The sequence below is a fragment of the Eurytemora carolleeae genome, unplaced genomic scaffold, assembly GCF_000591075.1.
Source record: "Eurytemora carolleeae unplaced genomic scaffold, Eaff_2.0 scaffold87, whole genome shotgun sequence".
In the NCBI taxonomy this organism is placed as follows: domain Eukaryota; kingdom Metazoa; phylum Arthropoda; class Copepoda; order Calanoida; family Temoridae; genus Eurytemora; species Eurytemora carolleeae.
In genome coordinates, this window is record NW_019396127.1 from 20,086 (window position 1) to 39,970 (window position 19,885).

General features: G+C 34.9%; 1 protein-coding gene across 5 annotated transcripts in view; it reads right to left on the reverse strand.

The window, feature by feature from the left end:
• The window catches only part of LOC111695769 (E3 ubiquitin-protein ligase HECTD1), a 33,472-nt gene that overhangs the window by 7,370 nt on the left and 6,217 nt on the right, over positions 1-19,885 (reverse strand). For 4 of the 5 annotated variants that reach the window (XM_023465203.1, XM_023465206.1, XM_023465205.1 and 1 more), the window contains 30 exons: positions 19,512-19,616; positions 19,222-19,298; positions 18,806-18,866; positions 18,239-18,377; positions 17,548-17,701; positions 16,865-16,977; positions 16,431-16,504; positions 14,785-16,359; positions 14,495-14,683; positions 13,839-14,008; positions 13,227-13,401; positions 12,856-12,955; positions 11,431-11,641; positions 10,865-10,947; positions 10,467-10,671; positions 9,895-9,969; positions 9,583-9,651; positions 8,396-8,499; positions 7,431-7,662; positions 7,004-7,060; positions 6,066-6,263; positions 5,539-5,664; positions 5,076-5,203; positions 4,749-4,835; positions 4,208-4,316; positions 3,447-3,577; positions 2,593-2,692; positions 1,488-1,595; positions 868-978; positions 130-309 (listed from right to left, as the gene is read on the reverse strand). In XM_023465203.1, the coding sequence (XP_023320971.1) occupies positions 130-309; positions 868-978; positions 1,488-1,595; positions 2,593-2,692; positions 3,447-3,577; positions 4,208-4,316; positions 4,749-4,835; positions 5,076-5,203; positions 5,539-5,664; positions 6,066-6,263; positions 7,004-7,060; positions 7,431-7,662; positions 8,396-8,499; positions 9,583-9,651; positions 9,895-9,969; positions 10,467-10,671; positions 10,865-10,947; positions 11,431-11,641; positions 12,856-12,955; positions 13,227-13,401; positions 13,839-14,008; positions 14,495-14,683; positions 14,785-16,359; positions 16,431-16,504; positions 16,865-16,977; positions 17,548-17,701; positions 18,239-18,377; positions 18,806-18,866; positions 19,222-19,298; positions 19,512-19,616 (5,246 nt within the window). The remainder of the gene's footprint in view (positions 1-129; positions 310-867; positions 979-1,487; positions 1,596-2,592; positions 2,693-3,446; positions 3,578-4,207; positions 4,317-4,748; positions 4,836-5,075; positions 5,204-5,538; positions 5,665-6,065; positions 6,264-7,003; positions 7,061-7,430; positions 7,663-8,395; positions 8,500-9,582; positions 9,652-9,894; positions 9,970-10,466; positions 10,672-10,864; positions 10,948-11,430; positions 11,642-12,855; positions 12,956-13,226; positions 13,402-13,838; positions 14,009-14,494; positions 14,684-14,784; positions 16,360-16,430; positions 16,505-16,864; positions 16,978-17,547; positions 17,702-18,238; positions 18,378-18,805; positions 18,867-19,221; positions 19,299-19,511; positions 19,617-19,885) is intronic. The other variant, XM_023465204.1, reaches the window with a different exon arrangement.

The window sequence follows — 19,885 nt, forward strand, 5'->3', positions numbered from 1 at the left end:
TAGAGGCAGCAGTACCCAGAAATACTTGAAAAATGTGAATCAATGGTGACAAAATAGATTTTTAAAGAAGATCAAAACAGGGACATGCACTAGGGGGAGGGGGGCATTCGTCCATCTGCTCAAACCTACCTTCTCCACCTTCTCATCATCAGATAGTTCCTGATCCGCCAGAATCTGAAGTTTAGTTGAGTTGAGTTGGTGAAGCTGTTGTAGGACTCTACCCCGGCCTGGATCAACATATTCTAGATCCTCGAGTTCAAGTAAACCAAACCACCAGCTCTTCTCATTTCCAGACCAGATCTCACTCTCCTGGAGTACAATTAATCAATCAATCAATCAATCAACCAATTTAAATCAATTTAAATCAATTTAAATCAATTTAAATCAATTTTTAAATCAATTTAAATCAATTTTTAAATCAATTTTTAAATCAATTTAAATCAATTTAAATCAATCAAATCAATCAACCACCAAAAAAAGTAGAAGAAATAATCATATCAATGAAATTCAATTAAATCAATCAATCAGTTATAATTAAAATGAATACAATTAAATTAGATTAATGAAAACAATGAAAACATCAAATCAATGGGATTTATCAAATCAAACCAAATCAAATCATCGTAATAATTAAATCAATCAACCAATCAATTAATTTATCAACAAGTAGTAAAACCCAAATCAAATCAGATTTCTTAATACTTCCACAAAAAAAAATTCAAGGAAAAATCTATCCTATCAATTCGAAACAATTATATCAAATGATTTAGTTCTAAAATAAACTGCTGAAACATAATAATAATAAAACTGCTGGAACATAATAATAATAAAACTGCTGGAACATAATTATAATTATACTGTTTCTACCTCTGATACAACTGAAAGTGAACTGCTTGTCATAATATCTTCTGCTAGTTCCGGACTATAGTTTCCAGAATACAGAACACTCATCTCCTTCATATCTGAACTCACCTCACCCTGGTAATATATTTAGAATATTCATACAGTAACAATTATATCAATCAATATCAACAAAAGATCAAAATAATAATAATAATTCGTGTCAGTTGAAATTCGAACATTAGCATGCAAATTGTTATGTAAGAGGGGTTAATTTTTATAAGTTTAATTAGGAATGGATTTTAATATAAAAACAGCAGAAAATCCGAAAATTAAAGTTCCCTGTGCAAATCGTTTGCTGTAACATTTTAATTTAAAAAATATATATAACCGAATTTTTCCTCACAAAATAGGCCATAATGAAGCCAAAAAATCCAGGACAGTAATCAGCGCTTTGAGACGCATATTGCATATACCAATATCGAAATGTTGATATTTTTTTTTAATGGATTTGTAACACCCCCTCCCCCCCTTCCTAAAGTCATTTTCGCATGGCAATTAGACATTACATAATTTTTGAGATTTTCAATACCAATAAAATTCCTTTTGAGAAAATAAGTTTTAAAAGATTTCGAGCTAAGGTCAACCTGGCATAATAGTTTGAGGAAAGGAGTGGACAATGGTAGGTCGACCAGCCTGCTATCCTGCAGGGTCTTAGCCAGGAATACTCCCAGAGTCCAGAACAGGTTGGAAACCTTCAATTTAAATGTTAATTCAGAAAGGCTATGATTGCATCAATTACTAATTAGGGCTGGATTTCAGTTAAAAATCATGTTATTAAAATACCTAACACAAATTTACTTATTTTATGCCAAAATTTTGTTTAACAATTCTTTGGAAAACCATCTATTTTAACTGTAAATCTGTTAAAAAGACTGTCGTCATAATCTCAAGTGACCCTCCAGGGTCTCCAGTTCACATGTTCGATTCACAAAACTTATAAGCTTTGTATGATCAAGATAAAATGGGACATCGATGTTTGTCTCTAAAGGTCACTTGAAATTACGCTTACAGTCCTATTTAAGGGACTGTTGTTGGCGTAATTTGAAGCAACCCTCCATTTGTAGAGTGTCCGTGCCCTTTAAACCTTTGACTGATCAAGGTTGTCAGATGTATCCTCATTAATCTACAGAGACGCTTTTAATTGTTTAAACACTTAGTTTGCTGTTTTATACTTTAAAAATATTAATATTCACTTTCTAGACGTGGCAGAAAATAAATTTTTTCTTTTGGATTTTTGAATACCACTTTACATGTAAAATATTCAGGGACAAGGGACGCACGTCTGTGTTGAGTTTACACTGTACGAAGCGTATACCGGGTTTTACAGGAATAGATGTACACACAGAAATCTCTGAACTCGATGAATCGACTAAGTGTTACAGGGTACCGAGGTAGGCAAAAAAATTAATATTTTATTTTATTTCGATTTCAATTTTGATTTATATCAAGCTTTTAAACAGCATTGATACACCAAAAACATGAAAACAATGAGAAGCTGTCAATTAAAAATGCTTCTCTTATATTTCTTGTAAACTAGTAGTTCAAAAAAAGCTTGTTAACAATAAAAACTTTAATAAAAAAGTCGTCTTCATTAATATTGACATCATCGCCTACCACCGTTTCATCTTATTTATATAATTTTATCAAAATTTAAATTTAAAAAGAAATATGTTAAAAAATTATTTAAACCTTGTGACAAAGTTGTGAATCCTGGGGTAAAGGAGCAGGGAATAATCCTCCTACACGGGATACATAGTATCCAGGGGGCTTCTCACCACTACCCTTATCCCTACAACAATAATATAAACAATAACAATAATATCAAAATAGTATTTAAATACATTTAAATCAGTTTCAGGAAAGCATTATATTAAAAGATAGGAGCGGATAAAGTTTATTTAAAAAATCTATAATGAACTTCTGTTGAAAACTGCAATTTTCTTTGAGAAAAGATATATTTTCATTTCGAAATTAAAGTTTTGGAAGTAAGGATAATATTTTGTAATTTTGATGTTATCTTTAAGTTTGTTTATCCATCTTTCCTATCTTTTTCCTTAATAACTAAATGTCGACTATAAAAAAGAAAGAAATCCCAAAACATTTGGGATAGAAAAATCTAAATCCCAAAACATTTGGGATAGAAAAATCTAAATCCCAAAACATTTAGGATAGAAAAATCTAATCCCAAAACATTTGGGATTTGATAAATCTAAATCCCAAAACATTTGAGATAGAAAAATCTAAATCCCAAAACATTTGGGATTGAAAAATCTAATCCCAACACATTTGGGATAGACAAAACCTAATCCCAAAACATTTGGGATTAAAAAATCTAATCCCAACACATTTGGGATTGAAAAATCTAAATCCCAAAACATTTGGGATTGAAAAATCTAAATCACAAACCATTTGGGATTGAAAAATCTAAATCCCAAAACATTTGGGATTGAAAGATCTAAATCCCAAAACATTTGGGATAGAAAAATCTAAATCCTAACTAAAAGAAACAATTCTCTGAGAGGGAGTAGACGACGGTATCTAACCTTGTAATATTGTCTAGAACATCATCACAGATCCACATGCCTAGATCAGCTCTCTGTAGTTCAGCAGCTACTAGAGCAAAGAACTCTAGGGTTGGACCTAAACCTGTTCCTTCCTCTTCTAAGAACTCAACCTAAACAAGATTATTGTAATCACTTACAAATTATTATTCCTTTATGAAAAGCTTGTTTTATGAGATCCGAAAATTTACATTGAATCCCGCAAATCTAAAAATTACATGTAATAATGTTTACAATTTCTGCAGGTCCATGAAGAATTGCAGGGGTGCAAATTTTTAAGAATGGGGAAAAAATGGAAAAATGGAAATCTAAAGTTAACTTTTTTCATTATTTTTGATACTTTTTTATCCAAAAATTCATTGATACATACAACTAGTGGATTTTCCCAAATTCAGCGAATGAAACCGAAAAGCGAAGGAAAATTATTTTTAGAGAATATTTACACCCCTCTGGTTCCATGTTAAAACTAGCTCTTTACAAAGGAATGAAATTTACTCTCAAAAAAATTAAAACCCCCTCGAGATTTAATGATAAACCTTTGGGATACGCCCTTGAGACTATCATTGAATCCCTCGGGGGTTTTAAATTCCACTGATTCTTATTTTTCGGAGAGTACATGATACATTTCGGAAACTAAACCAAAAGCAGTGCAAATTCTTAGAAACAGCAGTTGCATACTTGTAAAAGTATTTTTTTAAAGAGCAAAAGAAGCAACAATGAATTAATCTAAATATTTTTTTCACCTCTAGAATACTCTTCCGGTCAGCGTGAAGTTTTAGAACATTTACAGCCCAGTCCAGGATCTTATCCCCCCGGGGTACCTTAACCCTCTCATGCTTTATTCGACCAATTCTACACAAATATAAACATTGGCTTATATATAAAAAACGTCAAAACGGCTGAACCGATCAGACTCGATTCAAAATGCACCAATCAAAATAGAAAAATCCGCGAAAATATGAGAACAATTAAAAATGGCGCGTGGCGACTTTCAGAACAACAGTTAAAAGATAAAATTGTTGATATAGAAAGAGGACTAAAAGCCTAGTTTATTAAACTTGAACAATCAACATTATGTTCATCCTAAATATTATTATAAATATTTTGTGTAAGAGAAAGATTTATATTTTTGTGACGAAAAAGAATGTACGAAAAAATTAGTAAAGTATCAAAATTCTAGGCAAATGAAATTCTTTTCGGGTTGAGAAAAATTTAAATTGTTTTGGGCGACGAGTTTTCAAGAAAAAAATGGTAAAATATCAAAAATCTTTAAGTAAACTGAACCTGAAATCTTGATGATCCTGCCTGCTTGACCCAGCGCTTCTACCTCGCTGGTCAGCTTCCCTCTGCTGCTGCAGCCAGACAATAGATCTAGATATTAAGGTCCCCAAATAAATGGCTGTATTCAAATGAAATGAAATGAAATGAAATGAAAAGAAATGAAACCTGGATGAACCGAATGCAGTACAGTAGAAGTACAGCTATCTGGTCTATAATGTACCTGGATGAACCGAATGCAGTGCAGTGGAAGTACAGCTATCTGGTCTTTAATGTACCTGGATGAACCGAATGCAGTACAGTAGAAGTACAGCTATCTGGTCTAAAATGTACCTGGATGAACCGAATGCGGTACAGTAGAAGTACAGCTGTCTGGTCTCAAACGGGAAGAGGAATGAGGAAGTGAAAGTTAATTGTTCACACCACTCAGGAAGTGAAGCAGAGCTTAAAACCAACGGATCCTAAATAAATGAAATTTTTTTTTTGATTTTATCATGAGATAAATTTTCGGCCGTAACAACAAAAATGAGTGAACACTGGTCCAGGGCAGTTAGTATTAGATTATAAATTCACGGGCAATGCAGAAAAATCCTCAAACTAAATTCTACGCGAAATAAAGGAGAAAACATCATGATAGATAAATTAGATTTTACTTAAAAAAAATATTACTTTTTCCTTTGTTTTTATCTTCACCTATAACATTTTTAGTCTTGTAAACAAATTAAATTGAACATAATCATCATTTTAAAACTATTGCATTGAACGTGAGCCCCAAAATTTATAAAAAGAATTCCACCTGAAGCTGAGTTACGATTTTATTCGTGATTTTCTTTGAGAGGAAGTTCTCGGGGGAGAGAATAGATTTGTGCTTCACGGCCAATTTCTCACTGTTAATATATAGTTGCCGGATCAATTGCAGGACCTACATCAAAACAAACACATGAGCAAATTTTTAAGTTTTTCCAAATGAGTTTTTGGATAATAAATGTCAAATATGAACTTCCCATTCATGTCAAATTTGTCACAAACATTTTTTTATTCGATATTTTCAGAACTGTTTGATTTCGAAGAATAATTATTGTAAAATGTATGTATATTGTATACATGTAAAAACAAACTCTGACATGGATCATAATTTTATTCTTTTAGTGATTTTTTAAAAAATAAATAGAAGAGTTAAAGGCACTGTTCAGGTACCCCCTTACACTTTACCTGAACAGTCCCTTTAAGGGGAGAAAATGTATGTTAAAATACTTTACAATCCCAAGAAGCGACTAAAAATAATATTTCATCCCGCCTTATATAATCTAGACTATACCCTACCTCATCCATACTGCACTGGGTGTTTGCTGTAATAGGGAGCTGGGGGAGTGAGGATCCCCTTCTGGATCCTGGAGCTGAGAGGTAGGGGAGAGAATCCTCCCTTGGAGCGGATCCTTCCCTCTGCTCCCTATAAAGGATCACGTATGTTGGCTCCCATACTCGGCGGAACCGATCTGATTTAGATCCAAGATTCGTATTCTTAAAATAAAAAACAGTTTTCAGTGAAATAGTTATAAATAAGGGGGCACAGATACAGTGATAACCAGAAAGATCCGGAATTAATTTTTAATTAATCAGACGACTTGTCAATCTAATTTTACTAATATTATTTATGATAATAACAAAATAGCCCTAGTCCTCCCAATTCCAAAATGTGGTCTGCCTTTATTGTATGTTTAAAATTACCAGATATAATTTATACATTTCAGTTTATAACTTCACATTTTCTATTAAAAAAGAATTATACTAAACATAATGCTTCACGCCGATCACGACAATCCTCAGTAGTTAAAATTGTTTAAACAACAGTTGTCTGATTAACTGTGAATTAATTCCGGGTCTTTCTGGTTATGACTGTATATGAAACAGTTTATATTGGGATCAAGCGATGTAGTTTAGCGCCTTTTCACACAAATTGTTGACCTCAGGTCGCGTTTATCAAAACAGAAAGCAGTTTTTAGTAAAATAGAGAGTATACAATATACATGACAAATGCCTTATATTTCCGGTTAGAGCCAAGTTAAGTTTTAAATAGTCCAATAAACAAGAACAACAGTAAGTGTGCACTGGGCAGCGAACACAGCGCCATTTCACTTAATAAAATAATTCTCAACCTACTGGTAAATCTATTTTCTTTATATCAAAATTAAGTACACACAAGATTGCGTTAATTATGTCGTCCTATTCTCAGTTTTAAGGTAATGAGTCCCATTTTGTACCTGAATTATTGTTTGAACAGCTCTGAATATTGTCCAGTCAGGATTAGTAAGCTCAACCTAAAATATTTATTAGATTAAATCTTTGGTTCAAATTTTAACTGGCAGTAGGTAGCTCAAATTCATAAAGTTCGGTCCATGGTTGAACGTAAACTGTAGTATACGGCTAGTCTGATTTGTGTGGGACTGGGTACATAAGACCAGTACTATGCACACCACCAACCTTGTTAGAAATAAGGCTTTTTAAAATCAATATTATTATTTTAAACTAAATTGCTGAGGTTGTTCCTGGTCCGAGGCAATCCCAACCAACAGCACCACCCCTTTCAATACGCATCTTAATCACGCTTGGGCCAGTCTATAAGTTGGACCTTGGGTTTGTTTTATTAATGATCTCATGATATATATTGATATGTTGGTATACACTTACCTCGATATCCTGTACTCCAGGTAGATTAGGACCTCGAACCACAAGTACTAGTCCAGGAGTCTGATGGAGTCCAGGGGCGGGGCTAACCTTCCCCTCCCCTTCACCAGGGACAGGTACAGTGATATCTGTGGTTTGGTTGACATTGGTCCGACCTGGCCTGGGATCGAAGGCGGGGATAAGAGCAGAGAATTTACGCTTCAGCACATGATCGTCATCCCACTGTTTTCTCTTACTACAAAATAAATTATGGTAATGTTACATCGTCTATACGCAATATCCTCTCTACTGAACTACTGCAATATCAGATCAACCACAACTGTTTATTTTGTATAATTTGACGGGTAGGTTAAGACAATTTCTGGACCAAGTGCTGCCGCTAGGACAGGCTAGGGGGCCGGACGTTGCAGCCACATGTCCAACTAAAAGCCGTAAAACCACGTGCTAGTAGGTTGAAAGTGTAGTATAGCGGATGTGGCGTATGTCAGAAGTGGAGTATTATGGATATGCCTCAGTCGAAAGATACGCCATCGAAATTATACGTCAAGAATGTTAAAGGAAATGTCGTTTTAATTTCAAGTAATGCACAACGGAACTATTTAAACTCTTATCTGATTAATAGTGTGAAACATTTCGTCGTTTTTCTAGCTTAACAAAAGTTTAATTCGGACAATTTCCTCCATTGTTTCTGTATCAAAAATCCGTAAGTGACTGTAACAGGACACTACAATTGTAAATAATCAATTTTCTTGGTCAAACAAAGTTGTTTTTAAGGATACCGTTGTGAGTCGGATATGCCATTAATTAATAAATGGAGGCTTAAGAGTCACTTAGAATTTATCAAGATTAAGTAAAACTTCGATCCCTTTTAAGGTTGTTTAAGAACTGTTTTGGCTTACACAGTTTGTATATATTTAAGTTGTGGGTTTCATGTGTACTTTCCTTGCTTTATGTGACTCAGAACTTACCTTAGGACGCTTCTAGCAGAGTCAGATGATTCTTCATCATAGTTATCCTCACAATATTCTTCATTATCATTCTCCTCATCATCATCTTCAGCCTCAGGGAGCTCCTGAATACAATCAAAGTTATCATCACAATATTCTTTATTATCATTCTCATCATCATCATCTTCAGCCTCAGGGAGCTCCTGAATACAATCAAAGTTATCCTCACAATATTCATCATTATCATTCTCCTCATCATCATCTTCAGCCTCAGGGAGCTCCTGAATACAATCAAAGTTATCATAAACAATATTCTTCATTATCATTCTCATCATCATCATCTTCAGCCTCATGAAGCTCCTGAATACAATCAAAGTTATCATCACAATATTCTTCATTCTCATTCTCCTCATCATCATCTTCAGCCTCAGGGAGCTCCTGAATACAATCAAATTTATCATCACAATATTTTTCATTATCATTCTCATCATCATCATCTTCGGCCTCAGGGAGCTCCTGAATACAATCAAACTGATCCTCACAATATTCATCATTATCATTCTCATCATCATCATCTTCAGCTTCAGGGAGCTCCTGAATACAATCAAAACAATGATGAATGTAGAGATTCATCAGATGAAAGATATATTAGAAGTTTAAGTTAACATATTATTTTAATTTTACTAAACATAATATGAAAGTAAACACAAAATGTAAATGTGAGTTAATTTTGCCATGAAAAAATGTAAGAATAAATTAAGAATGAAAGGATATATTATAATAATATAAATGATAATAAATAAGTGAATAAAAGGATGAAAAAGTAAATAAATTAATCAATGTAAGTATGAATAGGTGGATGAAAGTATAACAATAACACCCATACAACCCTAAGCCATAGTGCCTGTGTGTAAGGGTAGATGAACCTTTCCGTTACTGACGGATTCGGACCGAATCCAGTTATGTGTTTACCAGCTCGTAGATAGATTTAAGAAAGGATGAGTAGGTGAATGAAATGATGAATAGGTAGACGGAAGGATGAATCGGCGAACAAAAGGATGAATAAATAAATGAAATGGTAAAAGGATGAATAGATGAATGAAAGGAAGGATGGACGAAAGGGTGGATGAAAGGATGGATGAAAGGATGGATGAAAGGATGAATGAAAGTATAAATGCATGAAATAATAAATGAAACACTGATCTAACCTCATCATCCTCTAGTTCAGCAAGTAGTGTAGTGGCTCTACACGACTCTAGAAACTCTTCCATTGAAACCTGAAAACAAAAGCAATCAATTAATTAACAAAATCCTTCATTCAATATACAATCGATTAATAATTACTATAAATCTGCCAACAATTACGTCTTTTCATTTCTAAATATTTATAAAATCAATCAATCAATCGATAGATCACCTCAAAATAATCTAAAATACTTCAAATCGATCAATATTCGATATATACCAAAATAAAATAAAAATGTTGCATATCTATCCATCTATCAGGACAGTTTATCTACCTGCTCAGAATCGTAGTTCTGTCGGTCAGATCCATTGTTTCCTTGTCCAGGATTCAAGCTAGGGTAGGACTGGGCCTCCAAAGAATTAGACATGAAGAAAAGCTTTTAACAAACTTTTTTAACGTTTATTTTTTTTCGGATCTAAATTTTTTAGTAATATGTTTAAAATAAAATAGATAATGGTCGACGCAATTATACAGGGTGCTCACACGTGTGCACACACCCTGTCATTGTTCTTGTTGTACATCGTTTTTTGCAATATATTTAAGTAAATTAAAAATAGTTTAAAGATTGTTGATTCAGAAGCGATATGGATAAAAAACATGTATATACAATTTTTACTCGAACTGCTCTGTGGAATAGGAGATAACAGTTAAGATCAAATTATGATTTTAAAAATTTCAGTGAAAATAACAAACAGCAATTGTGCAGTGTACACAGACCCATTTCACCCAATAAATTTGGTTGCAATCAGCTAGTAAAACTATTTTCTTCATACCAGCATCAAATACACATCAGATTGCTTAAATGTCGTCTTCACATTCCACAGTTTTATAGGTCCCACTGTATACCTGGTTGAGTAACCCACTAGGGAAATTGCTCGACAGGGCGAGACGAACTAAACTAGAAACACTATTCGTGGATAACCCGCGTCCAAACACTCCTGAACTCAAGGAGTTGGCCGTGTTCCGACTATTGTTAGCGTTCGTGGATGCCGCGCTGCTAGATGCACCAGATGTACGCCTGCGCGCCACTGCCGCAAATGTCTCCAATAAACTGTACGTGTGACAAATGACAAATCCGTTATAATTTGACCTTCTTCCGGAAAAATATTTTTTTTTCTTCTAATATTTAAGTTAACGATTTTAAATGTGTAAAAAAATCTAGTTTAAAAGCACACACAAAATAGCAAAAGGAAAAAACTTAATTTGTCCAATTTTATATTTTTTTGTCTGGTTGTCATGTATCCCTGACAGCAGTAGAGTCTGCATGATTGGAGAGGTTTGGGACGGAAACAGAGTTTTCTTTCCGGGTATCCGGCCTCTCATCTACCTAAGTACACACAGAGGGTGGAACAGGGTCTAAAGCCATTTTTAACCAGAGTTTTACATTTTTTATATATTTCAAGTGTTGTTGAATGTTGATAAGTATCAAATCAAATCATAAATCTAGGAATTTGCTTACAGGTTAAAGTTTCATATTACTGATTAATCGACAAGAAAAAATAGGGAGTGAATATTATTTCTTTTTGTTCAGTTATTCAGAGAGATAAGAGATAATAAGGCAAGAGGACATATTTGGATTTGCAAAACGTGAGGCATATGAAGAAATATATGTTTAAATTGTACACGTGGGAAAACTTGTAATGGTTAAGCAAGCAACTATTTCAAAAAGCCTAAAAAACATTTTGCTTCTAAATTAAAAATTGATTATAGGCCATAATGTTATTCTCCTTAATAAAATAAAAGTCAACTATCAAAAATAATTCTAAAAGAACACAGGGTAAAAACTAAAATGCGGAATATAAGCGCATACCTCCTGCACCCGCCTTTTCTCATCATCTGTGGCGGAGTTCGCCTGGTTATTGGGCGGAGGAGGCGGTGGAGGGCAGTTGGGAGGTGGAGTTGTGACACAAGCCATGAGAGAGCCAGTGGTTGGTGGAGGGGTAGGAGTAGTAACTACACTGTCCAGAGCTAGGTTTAGTTCAGAGTTTAGATCTGCAGCGGTCAGCTCCAGGTAGTTGAACCTTAATAAGACATATATATTTAGGCTGGCTCTTCGAAATTGGTCACAAAATAGGTATTTAATCTATTCTTTGTCCCTACTTCTTGTCACCGTTAACCAACAACAGTATATCCCAGTGATAATAATGGATACAGTGCAGGATGCATGTTGTGTTAGACTTGATGGACTACTATTTCCGGCAGGTTTCATGACAAAGATCCTTTTGGCAGAAAATTTTATGGATTAAGATAATATTTGCATCTGATTTTGTGGCCTAAGATACTATTTGTGACAGGTTTCATGGACTAAGATACTATTTGTGACAGATTTCATGGACTAAGATACTATTTGTGGCAGGTTTCATGGACTAAGATACTGTTTAAGGCAGATTTTATCGACTAGATGCTATTTGTCGCATATTTCATCAACTAAGATACTATTTGGGGCAGATTTTATGCATATGTACGTTAAATCAATTTATAATTTCTGAATATCTTGACTTCGTAAATTACTATACTTCTTTTGAATATTAAGACTACCCAAATTATCAATCCATAAAATGATTTTTGAAATAAAATAAAACTTGAATGTTAAGAATGCAGAAGGCAGGAACTTGACAAAATAAACCAGATTATTGTAAATTAACAAAATAAACCAGATTATTGTAAATTAACAAAATAAACCAGATTATTGTAAATTAACTAAATAAACCAGATTATTGTAAATTAACAAATTCAATTAACTAGCTAGCAGAGCAAATATTCTATACTCAAACTAAGACAGAAACCCCCCAAAGCTTTATTATTAATAAATTATAACTTCAGTAAAAGATAGCGTTGTCAGGAAATTAAGTTTTTGGTCTACAGTAGTAGGCGATTATAACAATATAATGAAGACGACTTTTTTATTTAAGTTATAATTATTAACAAGCTTTTCTTGAATTACAAGTTTACAAGCAGTTAAAGAGAAGATTTTTTTTATTGACAGCTTCTCTTTGCTTCCATGTTTTTGTGTATCTATGCTGTTTAAAGCTGGATATAAATCAAAATTGAAATCGAAAGTCGTCTTCATAATCTTGATATAATCGCCTACTATCGTAGAAAAGGTTAACTTAATCAACTTAAAACTTTTAACCCAAGATAAGAACATTCCCGTGGTTTTACCGAGTTTCCCGATCTATATTTTTTGTTAGTTAAAATCTTCCTTGAAATACATCGCTGTTATCAGTATCAATACCTATTAGTATTTGAGTTTGGTCGATCAGCGAGGTTCATCGACTCCACCAGGTGTGCGAGGTCAGATGCCAGGGTAGAGGCCAGAGATACAACATCTAGTCCTGTATCATGTTGGAAATTAGCCTTAGATTATCCTCCCAACTTTAAATTGCCGGGTCAGAAATGGCGCATTATCATTTTTTTTGCATGTTTTGACTTTTTTAGTAATCCTGTTTTAACTTGGTGAAGGGATTGTAAAGTGTGATTGATCTAGTGGCATGTTCGAGCTGTTTCTGATCAAACATCAGGTAGGAATCACATTATGACAAGGGAAGATATCCCTCTTTTTTAAATCACAAAGACATTCCCTTTAAAACAGTCAAGTTTTATTACCTGCTGACTTGTTATCCATCTTCTCCGTGCCTAGACCTAATCTTCCAGAGTTCAAGTTGGAGTTGTTCGACCTCGAATCCCGTTCTAGATTATCCACAACCTCCAACAGTGGGGACAACGTGTCATTGTCGTTGGGAGACTCAAGACCCAGATGGGACTCACCACCAGATAAAACCTGAACAATCAAGTATTATATACTTAACCTAAGGCTAGGCTTAATTTTTTTTGGGTCAAAATTCAATTTCCTTGATGAATTTAAAAAAGGTTCAGGCCCATTTCTTGGGACCCAATTAACAATTTTGATTCAATTTCATCTGATAACAGATTATACAAAGGGTGGCAGTGCGTTGAGTTCCATTTAATTTTGATGTAGACCCGGATTCTGGATCCGTATTGTTTACAAATTCATCAGAATCCAGATCATGATATTTCTAGAAGTTTGTGAAACGCACAAAGTTAGTCTTGAGACATTGTAAATGTTCTAGCAGGAAAAAACTAAATTGCAAACTTGACCAATTTGTTTACCAATAAAAATATATTACCAAAAACCATGAACAAAATTCTATAAAATTTTGCTGTATTAAGTTATAAAGTTCAAAAAGTTTAACAAACCTGTGAAAGAACATTTGCAGCAACAGTCTCCGCTACTAGATTTGTTTCACCGGCGGAGAGATTTTCTCTTGCTCCGCCCTCAGTAAGAGCGGCGGAGTCTTGAGGCTGGTTACTGCTGGAGAGATTATCTGCTGAAACAGTTTGCTCATAGCTCTCAACCAAAGACTTCCCTAAGGAATAAGAGAATAAATTATAAAATTTATACATTTTAGCTAAAAACGTATAATGGACTTTTGAAGCTCTGGGAAAATGGAAATGAGACTTCCCAAGTGTTTTTCTTCAGTTCAATGAACGATACCGAGCAAGTTCCAGGAATTCAAGCCAATTTAGAAATAAACATTGATTTTCAATAGATTAAAAAAGTAAAAGCTTGAGTATTTAGATATTGTGAGATATTAAAAAACTAAATCCAAATTTCAATTTTAATTCAATTATATCTGATAAAAGATTATGCAAAGGGTGGAAGTGCTTTGAGATTCATTAAATTTTGATGCGGACCTGGATACTGGATCCGTATTGTTTACAAAATTATCAAAATCCAGATCATGTATACTATGCAAAAACTACTCTTTTTTTTTTGACAATTCTTTTAGCTAAAATGTTAGAGATCCAAAGGATCAGGATCCCTAACACTGATGGATGGTTTCATTACAAACCTGTTGTAGCATCGGGAATACTGGGAATAGAGGCTGCTTTCCTTCCAGTCAGAGGTCGGGCTTGAGGTCTCTCTGGCTTGACGAGAGGGGAGGCTGTGGCTGTTGTGGAGGTTGTTGAGGTCGGCGGGGAGGTGTACAGGGTTTTACCGCAGGTCGAGGTAGGACCACAAGAAACCTCCGGATCATAGTCTTCAATATTTTAAAATAAATCATTAAAAAAACTAACATTTTTTGCATTCATCACTAAAATAGAATTAAATCTATATTTTCAAAATATTCATATGAATTACCTGGTGCCAGCTTTAGATCATATTTCCCTTCTGCTCCCATCCTATAACTATTAGATGCTCCGTGGTCCCAAGCAACATCAATCCAACCGTTGTGAATCTCTCCTGTTATTGTTCCCTCTCCTTGAGGACCCCCTGGTCCATCCTGGTCTCCCCACTTCCAATCCAGGCCTCGAACTACCCGGGCCCCACTTACAATGTGACGGACCATGTTGTTTTTCAGAATGCGTCGCTGTTTCCGGAGAGCAGCTTCTGCTTCTTTTGCAGCTTTTCCGAGTTCGTCACAAACTCCAGTCACAATTCCATATATTTCAAATCCAGAGAGAGAAAGGTAGTGTGTCTGTGCTGAGGCATTTTTTCCCATCTGTTGAACCCTGATATGTCTCCAACCTCCTGCTTCGTCAGGATGCGGCGGTATCTGCCAGGTTGCTGTGGATCCAGGTTCTCCCAGCTTCTCGTCTCGGTTATGCTCTAACAGCACAGTCCAGTTGATCCCGTCCTTACTCCCCTGAAGCTGCCAGGTTCGGAGAGCTGATCGTCCATATCCTCGAGCATGCCGCAGGGTGTAAGAGGTTGGGGATATCCAGACTCCAAGGTCTATAGCAAACCAAGCCCTTCTGTCGTCATTCGTGTGGCAGTTCAGAGCCCCTGGTTCCCTGGATAGAATGTCCTCAAGTCTTCCATAGGGCAGGTTTCTCCCTTCGCTAGAGGTCACTACAACCAGACCATACTGAGCTGGGTTGACCCATTCAGCAGCAGTTCTACCATTAGTTCCGATCCAGTAGAGCAAACCCTGCTCGTCAAAATCACTCTGGTAATTAAATGTAACATTTGACTCCATTATTCTTTTGATGAAGTTAAATGTTGTTCTCTCATAGTCATACCATTGTTTGGCTACCATCTTCAACAAGAACCTTTCCAGTTGCCGGACTGTGGCAAGGGGTTCCATCTTTAACGATCGACCAGATCTATCAATCAAACCCATCTCCCCAGATCCACGCTCTAATCTAAACCTAAGTCTTCGGGTGAGGATTTGAAGACCGTATCCTCCATTGGACTGATCATAGAGGTAAACTGGCAGCTTCTCTATAGTCTCAAGCACAGAGATTAGTTTCTTTACAAGAGTAACTGTGGTTTCCACTGGAAGGGTTTCTCTGATCACAGCGAGTCTTGCCTCATGGTGCCGCTTTGCCTTCTTCTGATATTTACTCTTCTCTGGTCCTCCAGCTGTACCATACAGTTTTAGGAAGCATTGGATCAACCCTGAACTATTTAGTTCGTATGCAGACACACTAGAGTCATCCTTGAGTAGTTCAGATAGTTCTAGCAGAGCAGAGCTTAATCCTTCCTTCCACTCATTTCCAGAACTGTTCTTAGCCTGCTTCTTCACAGCCATGTCGACTTTGGAAACTATGTTTGCTAGGTCTGCTACAATACCACGGGGTGTAGCTTGCGCTGCTTCAAAATATTGATCATAGATGTCTCTGGAGAGCTTGCGGATTTTCTGCCTTGTTTGGTCACTTTTGGAAACAAGCTTCTTAGACTTCTTGGCAGACCATCCTGCTGAAAACTCCGGACCTGAACAGAAGTTATTTTTTTCCCCAAACATCCAATTTTTTAATTTTCCCCTGAACTAAAAAAGTTTTTACCTAAGGAAGTTTCAGCTGTAAAGCTATGTTTGGTCCCGCGGTTGCTTTCGAACAGGAAACCTGCCAGATCCTCTCTAAAATATTCAAGAATAAAAATTTAGTAAAATTTAAAAAGACTGACAATAGAAGTTTAAAAAAAAAGGTCTATCGCTGGCGAGTAGATATACAGAGTCACCCACAAAGGATGAGACTTTATGGGCCGACCTAAGCACCTAAAAATATGACGATTTAAAGGTTAAACAACTGTTTGGAAAAAAACCTTATTTGTTATTTTTAATTATTTAGTCAAGAAATAAACAAGTGTAAAGTTGCGAGGAACCACAACTAAAAAAAGACTAATTAAATTATTAGTACAGTCGTCTCATAAGTCTCATCCGTTGTGTGTAACCCTGTATATTATACATACCATGCCTGATAATATGCCTAAAACCTGCCTTAGAGTCGTGGACTGAGTTTGCCCGTCACTGTTAACAATTTTGAGTTCTCCTATTTTCTTACATTCAAGAATCCAGTTCCCGACAGAAATTGTTCTTTCATTTGGCCCATCCTGATAATATTAATCAATTCATTCATTCATTTATTCATCCTCTCATCCTTTCATGTATTCATGCATTCATTTATACTTCCTTATATCCTTTCTACATAATTTATCATTTTATCCGTTAATTCATCCTTATTAATTTTTCATTTATTCACGTTTAAGATTTTTTTTCATGAAGTTTTCAATCATTCATTTTTCAATATATCTAAATTCGTCCATGTTCAAATTGCTGACAGAAACATGCGGAATTTTTAATCAATCAATTATTCAATTCATCATTTTCCATTAACAGCTTTTCCAGATCGAGAATAAAGGAGATATCCACGATTTCTCTTTAAAACATAGTTTATTTTCAATAAATGGTTTTCTATAAGAGTGACTTGCGAATTTCTTGCTTCAAAAACAATAGAGAATCGTTGGAGATTGTCAATAACTGTTTAAGCAAGAAAAACGACGATATCCTCCACATTATTGAACAGATAAAGGTTAAACGGGTACTGTTGTGGATCAGGTATGACACTCTTGAAATAAGGAAGCACTTGAAATTATGCTTATCACCATTTAAATAGTATATACCTTGAAAAGCTCAATAGCTGATGAAGATGGCTTGACACTAGACCTTGCTCGCTGTAGTTTCTCCAGAAACTCTCCTCTATTCTCTGAACTATCTGATCCACCTTCAGGACTTCCACTGCTGTACATAGTAGCCAGCTTGTTATCCAAGATAAACCTAATATAGTAAATATTAATGGTTTATTCAGAAACTCTCCTCTATTCTCTGAACTATCTGATCCACCTTCAGGACTTCCACTACTGTACATAGTAGCCAGCTTGTTATCCAAGATAAACCTAATATAGTAAATATTAATGGTTTATTCAGAAACTCTCCTCTATTCTCTGAACTATCTGATCCACCTTCAGGACTTACACTGCTGTACATAGTAGCCAGCTTGTTATCCAAGATAAACCTTAGATAGCAAATATTAGTAATTTTCAGTTCAACTCTCCACTCACCCTCACAATTTAACACTTCATTTTTATTTTCCTCTTGAAACAGTTTCATGAGTAAGAAACTTATTAAATCGATTGTTTTAAATAAAATTCGAAGAATTTTGAAGAAACCAACAAATTTGTTTTCCTAGGAGATTGAAGAGATTAGTGAGATTTCAAAACAAACTTTTACAGAAGTATTTGTTTAGACAATCGTACTACATCTCTTTTCAATTCATAAATCTCCATTTTTGATAAGAATTTGTTGTTTAACTACCTAAACCATCCGTTAGAACCGTTGGATAGTTCTAGTGCTGCAGCATCTGACCAAATATACAAGCAGTCTCTTCCTTTAGCTAGACACCATTCCTTCCAGTAATAGGCTCTGCCACATACTATATCAGTATCCCGGGATCCTAAACATTTACGTTATTTTTTACAGTGCTTAGCAGGGGTATATATTTTCATGAGAAAACTTTTGAAAATGATCTCCCCCCCCACAGAAGTTAGGGATGGTTGCGCGAAGCGGAATTTTTAATGTTTGGGTAGTAAAGGGTGAGTAAAAGTTTTCAGGACTTTTTACGTTTTAGTCATTTTACGTTCTTTTTCAAGCTTAAAGAGTGTTTAGTTCTATCAATTTCCTCCATGGTTTCTGTAGCAAATATTCGCAAGTCACTTCAAAAGAAACATCACAATTGAGATTTTTATTTTTAAAATAAGTCATGGATATCTTATTCCAGATCAGACAAAGCTGTAATACTTCCGTGTTGTAGATGTATTCTATAAACGGAGAGCCACTTGAAATAACGTCTACAGTTCCTTTAATACGTATTCGTATGGTTACCTGATGATTCGTCTTCTCCAATGAAAGTATCTGATATTGAACCCAGATCCAAGATGTCCTCCTGTCAATACATTTTCATAATATATCCAAACATGAGAATCATTAGGCGTAAAAGACTAATCCGGAAGAAACGGGAGGGGGGGGGGGGAGAGAGAGGCATCAAAAATTGTGTCCCCCTTACAAAACTGAACTTCATGTAAAAAACTGTGTATTCTCAAAAACAAGTTATTTCTAAAATATACACCCCCCCCCATAAAAAAAATAAAGAAGAGGAATAAATTCTGAGAATGATTATAACTTTAAGTGAATTTTCCAGTTGAATTCCTAGTAAAAATAATTTGTGTTGTTTGTAAACTCGCAAGTAAAATTAAATAATTTTCCAGACTGAAAAATCTGAACAAAAACATTGTATTTTCCTGGGGTTCACAGAGTACACTGACTTTACTGTACACTCCAAGCTTGGCAAAATATTCCAACCATTTACTCTCAGTATCTGAAAAATACATGTTAAAAATGTAATCATAATTTCAAAGTTTTATTTACCTTTAAAATCAAATCAATTCGGATAAAATCCAATCCAATCCAATCCAATCCAATCCAATCCAATCCAATCCAATCCAATCATCCAATCCAATCCAATCCAATCCAATCCAATCCAATCTCAAATCTCCTCTTCGGAGGGAAAAGTATAAATATTTAAAAATACCTTTTGTATTGAGCATTAGATCTTGAATGATATGGAGACAGGCAAGATGTCCTTCTTCGTCATCTTCAGTATCAAGCACACTGGCGATCACTTGAACAACGTCACCTAGAAGATTATTAATAACTAGAGGATCATTTAAAGATTGCAAAATGTTTGTTGTTGCTGAAATAAAAAAACACGATAATAAGGGGTATAGCAAAATATGAGGGGGGGGGGTTTAGATATTTTTGTTATGGAAAGGGGGGGGGGTAGAAAATGAAACATTTGATATCAACAGGCACGATATTCTCTATTTTAATACTTTTTACCGTAAATACAATTTTCCCAAATTCAGCGAATAAAAACTAAAAGCATTCCTCAATATAAATATAATG